Source organism: Eurypyga helias, unplaced genomic scaffold (assembly GCF_000690775.1).
Source record: "Eurypyga helias isolate BGI_N326 unplaced genomic scaffold, ASM69077v1 scaffold14600, whole genome shotgun sequence".
Classification (NCBI taxonomy): domain Eukaryota; kingdom Metazoa; phylum Chordata; class Aves; order Eurypygiformes; family Eurypygidae; genus Eurypyga; species Eurypyga helias.
In genome coordinates this window covers 2,441-7,835 of record NW_010225146.1, presented here as the reverse complement: position 1 = coordinate 7,835, position 5,395 = coordinate 2,441, and the positions used below count along the sequence as shown (strand labels likewise).

The window sequence follows — 5,395 nt, the reverse complement described above, 5'->3', positions numbered from 1 at the left end:
TGACGTTGGGGTTTCACCGCTATAAGCAGCTCGCCGGCTTATTTAAGTGTTAAAAATGAACGTGAGGGGGCTGCCTGGCCTCTTGGGGCTGTCACCCCCTGGGACGGGGCTCAGTGTTTGGTGCAGGGGAGCATCAGCCTGCAGATGTGGTGTCCCTGGAGCGTGTAAAGCGATAAAAGCTTCTAAGATGAGCAGAGGAGTGTGTTGAGCCACCCCTGATGTGGACAGGGAGGATGGGGACAAGTGATGGTGTGACATGGGGTGCAGCTGGGGGACTCACCGGCTCTCCAGGTGGCTGAAGTCCAGCAGGTTGAACTCCCGGCAGTCCTGGCTGTGGTAAATGTTGTCCACATCCTGCACGGATGGATGGACACCTGGGTCAGGCTCTGCATCCAGTCCTGAGGAAGACTCGGGTGCCTGGCGCTGCTGGAGGGAGCTGAACCCTCAGGGACCCTGCCCTAAACTCTGACCCTAAAGCCTCCTCTGGCACTGGGGCTGGCAGGGCACATCCTAAATTGGTGGGATGGCTTGGTGGGTCTGGGACCACTCCTGCAGGGACTGGCCAAGGTGGGGGGGGTAGGTGGGCTGTCCCAGAGAATGAGGGGGACAGCTGGTCTTGCCGTGGTTGGGTCCCAGCAGGGTTCTCCTCTACTAGGGACACCCAGCAAAGTCCCAGGTGTCCAGGGGCTCTCCTTACATGACAGTCTGGGAAAGAACCTGGTTCGAGGCATCACATCCCCATCCGCGCCTTGCTTCCACCCCACCAAGGAGCAGGGTGCGCTCAAGCCACGCAAAACCGCAGTGCCCAGCTCTGGGGTGCCCCAGCTGCCCCATGAGACTGCTGTCTGGAGCATCCATGAGCATCCTGCTTCCCTGTCCATCAAGAGACACACTGCCACCGCCTCTTCCCCATGGGACAGACCAGCTTACCCACTGGATCTCCTCGCGGAAGGCGAAGCCGTTGTAATCACACAAAGCAGCATAGGTCTCCGAAAACCCCCCTGCAAAGAGAAGGCAGTCCTGGTGGCAGACCTTCCCATGGGAACAAGGAACAGACCTTTTGGGAGGGCAGAAAGCAGGAAAAGGATGGTGGAGGCTCTCCTTTCCCTCCTCAAAGGAGCCAGTGTGTCCTGCATGTGCTGCCAGCCCAAAAGCAATCACACAACTCGATCCATGTGGGTAGCAGGCAAGGCGCGTTGCGTGAGGAGAAGGGAGGTATCCTACTCCAAACCAAGCTGCAGGAAAAGCCCCTGGCCCTGCAGCGATGCCGTACGAGGCGGGTGGAAGCTTCCACAGCTGCACATTCTTACAGGTAGACAGGAAGCATCCTTGCCCCACAGATCTCCTGCAACCCCTCAAACCTGCTTCTGCCCCATAGGATGGGGTGGGCTGGTGGAGAGCAGACCCCAGTAGCAGGGCTCCTCCTGACCCCAGCCACCATGGGGGTCCTGCCAGCAGAGGTGGGGGCTGGGCTGGGCTGGTTTCCAGGGCCCTCCAACCTTCCTGACCCATCCTGGGGCAGATGGGGGAGGGAAAGGGCTTACCGCAGGGCCCGGGGCTGCTCTGCAGCATCTCCTCCAGCGAGTCTGTGATCCGCCGGATCCTCTCGTACAGGCTGGGGGTGGAGTTCTTGAGCAGCGTCCTGGGGAAGGAGCAGAGGGGTGGCATGATGGTGGGCTGGGAGAAGAGCACCCCCCACCACTTTATGGTTAGCTACAGCCCCTGTGTGTGAGGGTGGCCAGAAATATCCCTCCCGATCCGATCAGGGAGCAGGGTCTGGTCCCCATCAGTGTGGTTTTCTCCTGTTAGAAGGTGCTAATTGTGAACCCATCCCATATTTGGGGCCTTTCTGAGCCCCATTTGCTCTGATACCTATACAAATACCCCTGAGGAGCAGAAGACCCTTACCCAGGGGAGGAGTCTGGAAAGACCTTCTTAAGTGACATGGTGACATGGATGATGACTTGCTCCAAATCATCGAAGGACATGAACCGGAAGGCGTAAGACGCTGCGTCCATTTCTATGACAACCTGCAGGGTCCAAAGGATGGGGCCTGCCTGAGCTGGCAGCACGCAGCATCCCCAACCCCCCAGACACGAGGGTGACAGCCATCAGCTCCTCGTTGCAAACACCCAGCTGCTACTTATAAACCCACCCAGAGCGCTGTGAACACAGGGAAGGCTGCGAGCACCAGGAATTTAGAATAAAATACATTAAAGAGATTGTAATGTGCCAGAATAAGGCATAAACCGCCCCAGAATTCAAGCTGAGCTAATGCAGAAGCAGCCCAAAGCAGAGGGGGGCGGAGAGTAGCTTTGACACTGCCGCAGCCACAGCTGGAGGATGGAGGTTTCCTCCCCAAATTTATCTAATTGGGTTCTGAAGCTTTTTTAGCTTTCGGTTCCTACTAGGGGGAAAAAAAGAAAAAAATCCCATGGCAACACGCTCCCTGATTTAATGACACGCTGATTGAGGCGTGGGAGTGAGATGACAATTATCTGCTGGCACCACGCAGGGACGGTGCTTCCGCCAGCGCCCGGGGCCCTGCCTGCACCCTGCCTGCACATTAACAACCCCTGGGTTTTCCATGTCCCAGTCTCGCCACCCCTCCCCGCTGGGGTTCCAACCCCCAGCACCCCTCGCTCTCCTGGAGCTCAGCCACACAGCCCGCCGAGCAGCCGAAGCCCCGTTTAGAGGCTGGGGCCGTTGTCACTGACGATGGCTGTCTTTTGCTCGTTAAAGCAAGAGATTAACGAGGACCGCAGCCCTGTTTTGGCCAACACATCTTGAACCAGGGCATCCCATCCTTCTCCTCCGCCGTTCCCACCCGTTCTGCATCTGCCCTACACGCACGCCTCTCTAAGAGGATTAACGGGGTTTAAAACACCCTTCTGCTAAATTTGGCTTCGCCTCGGTAAGCCAGCGGCCGTTTGTCACCTTGTCCCTGCCGAGCGGGAGGCGCCGCGGCCGGGCGCTGCCGGTACCCATGCTCGCCCTCGGCACCCCTGGGTGCCTCCCCGAACCTCCAGCCCCGAGGGCGATACCACAGGTGAGGCCGTAAGAGGGTTTTCTTTAGAGGTAGCAAAGGGACCCTCGATGGTCTCCCTGGTCACCCTCGGTGACCCTCAACATGCAACAGGGAGCCAGAACACCCCCAGACATCACGGTGGGCTCCTGGCCAGGGTTTGCTGTGGGGGGAGTTGGGCACAAGGTGGGTGGGTGCCCGGGTTGGGTTTGCCGTGGGTGTGGGTGCCACTCACCAAGCTGGGCTCCCGCACCGTCATCTCCCTCACCTCCAGGAAGCTGAAGCTGCTGTGAACCTGTGGGTGAGAGGAGCAGGATCAGGCCTGGCACCAATGGAGAAGGGGGACCCAAGGGTGCCCCCTCAGCTCCCACCCTTTCCCCTGCACCGAGTAGTGCCTGGCCATGCCCTCAAGCCCTCACCAGCCCCCTGACCCTTCCCCTTCACCCCATCCTCCTCCTCCTGCAGGCTTCTCTGACCTAGGTGACCCACGGGTCACCCACCCCGCTGCCCCAAGCAGCTGAGCGATGCCCTCCTGGGAGCCGCAGGGCTCTACCGCGGCGCTGGGTCCCCGGCACTTACCCTCACCGGCAGCGTCACCAGCAGCACGTAGGCTCGCCAGGGTGTCAGCACCTAGGCAAGGGGACATTGGTGTGACAGGGGACTGCGGCGGCACGGGAGCCACCCCTCTCCCCTGCTGTGGCCACGAAATAGAGCCTGGGGAAACCGTGGAAGGGAACCAGGCTGGACTCCACACGTACCAAGATATAGTCGTCGTACTTGGATTTCACCTGCAGCTGGACGCTTGTCACCAGAAGGACCTTCTTTGTCCCCAGAAAGGCAGTAATGCCCCCTGAAAAGACCAATGTCCCCATGAAGCGAGATGGCTTGTCCTCTCTCACAGGCACTGCTGCCCCTGGAGACACCGACCCCCCACGTCGCTGCCTGGATCACCTCCTCTCCACCCACAGCCGGCAGCCAGACCCTGGCTGCTCTCAGCTACTTCACCAGCTTCGGGCCTTGTCGGTTGCTCGGGTGATGAACCCACCTTCCCAGGGGCTCCAGCAGCCCAGGCTGCAGCCTTGGCCAAGCACGGGGCTTCGGGGTCACTGGACACACACATGGTGGGCTGGCGCTGGGCAACAATAGGGTCCTAGTTTCTCCTTCTTCCTTCCCAAATTCAGCACCGGGGAGTAACTCTGCACCCAAGTCCTACCTCCCCACCTCCAACCAGGAACATCTAGTCTGCATTTTTCGGCACCTCTCCTGGCCGTGACGTGCACGGGTGGTCATGCGTGCTGGCCTCCCCGCGCTTGCAAACCGGTCACTCCCACGGTGGCTGAGGATCAGCGCGAGCATCACCCTGCCTCGAGCATCACCCCCCGTCTCTCCCGATTCACACCCCTCGCTCGGAGGAGCGGGATCAGAACCACAGCTGCCCATCGCCAGGCAAAGCGAACGAGGCTGTGACACCACCACCACCACTTGCTCTAGCCCTCTCCCAGGCTGCCGAGAGACCCACGGGTCCAGTGCCTCGAGCTCCATGTCCCCAGGGACCCGTCCTAGCAGAGCCAGGACCTGGAGCGGCAGCGACCCATCTCCTTCCCACCCCTCTGCAAACCTCAGTGGGGCTGGGGAGGCTGCAGGACCCCCAGACCTCCATGGCCTTTTGCCTTTCCAGTCAGACGAGGGGAGGAGGGGAGCAGTGGTACTTCACGCATCCCCCACTCTGCCAGGCTCCAGGACAGGGCTGAGGGCCATGCCTCCCTGGGGAACTGCTGGGGACCCCAGGTCCGTGGGATTGAGCAGCACCAGGCTGCACCCACAAACCGGGCAGCAGGAACCACGGAGAACCACATCCACGAGGATCCAGCTTGTTCTCTGGGGATGCTTTTGGCCCAAGCAGCATCCTCAAGCATGCGAACTTGGGGGACAAGAGCAGCCCTCGCACCCCGGCCCCTGCTTGGACCCCCCTGAACCACCGACAAAGAACCCAAACGCGGCTCTGCCAACCCCGGCACAGCAATCCGGGGCCGAGCAGGCCCCACACCGGCGGTTTCCATGTGGCATCAGTGCCCCGTCGGCGCGGCGGCGGGCGACTCTTACCTTGCAGCTCCGCGGAGATCCCGCCGGGTGACGCAGCCATTGTTGGGACCAGGGGGTCACGCACCCGGGGGATGCGGGTGTCAGGGCAGCATCCCTGGGTGCCGCGGGAAAGACACCCTGCTGGGAGGAAGTGCCGAGGTTACCAACCAGCAGCGGCACCTCCTCCCCCTCCCAGCACTCGGTGCCTCTTCCTGCCCCGTCAGGCGAGATTTACCGCCTGAGCAGGAGCAGCGAAATGAAAGCGACGGCGGCCACAGGCCAACCGCA

At 61.0% G+C, this 5,395-nt stretch overlaps 1 protein-coding gene across 1 annotated transcript in view; it reads right to left on the bottom strand.

Annotated features, from left to right (window-relative positions):
• Positions 1–5,168, bottom strand: part of LOC104507133 (leucine-rich repeat-containing protein 16C-like) — a gene marked incomplete at its 3' end in the record, with an annotated part of 15,718 nt that extends 10,550 nt beyond the window's left edge. The window contains exons 1-8 of the mRNA XM_010148318.1: positions 5,129–5,168; positions 3,784–3,875; positions 3,605–3,655; positions 3,261–3,320; positions 1,909–2,030; positions 1,545–1,642; positions 931–1,001; positions 281–354 (exon numbers count right to left, since the gene is read on the bottom strand). Of these exons, the coding sequence (XP_010146620.1) occupies positions 281–354; positions 931–1,001; positions 1,545–1,642; positions 1,909–2,030; positions 3,261–3,320; positions 3,605–3,655; positions 3,784–3,875; positions 5,129–5,168 (608 nt within the window). The remainder of the gene's footprint in view (positions 1–280; positions 355–930; positions 1,002–1,544; positions 1,643–1,908; positions 2,031–3,260; positions 3,321–3,604; positions 3,656–3,783; positions 3,876–5,128) is intronic.
• Positions 5,169–5,395: the final 227 nt, after the last annotated feature.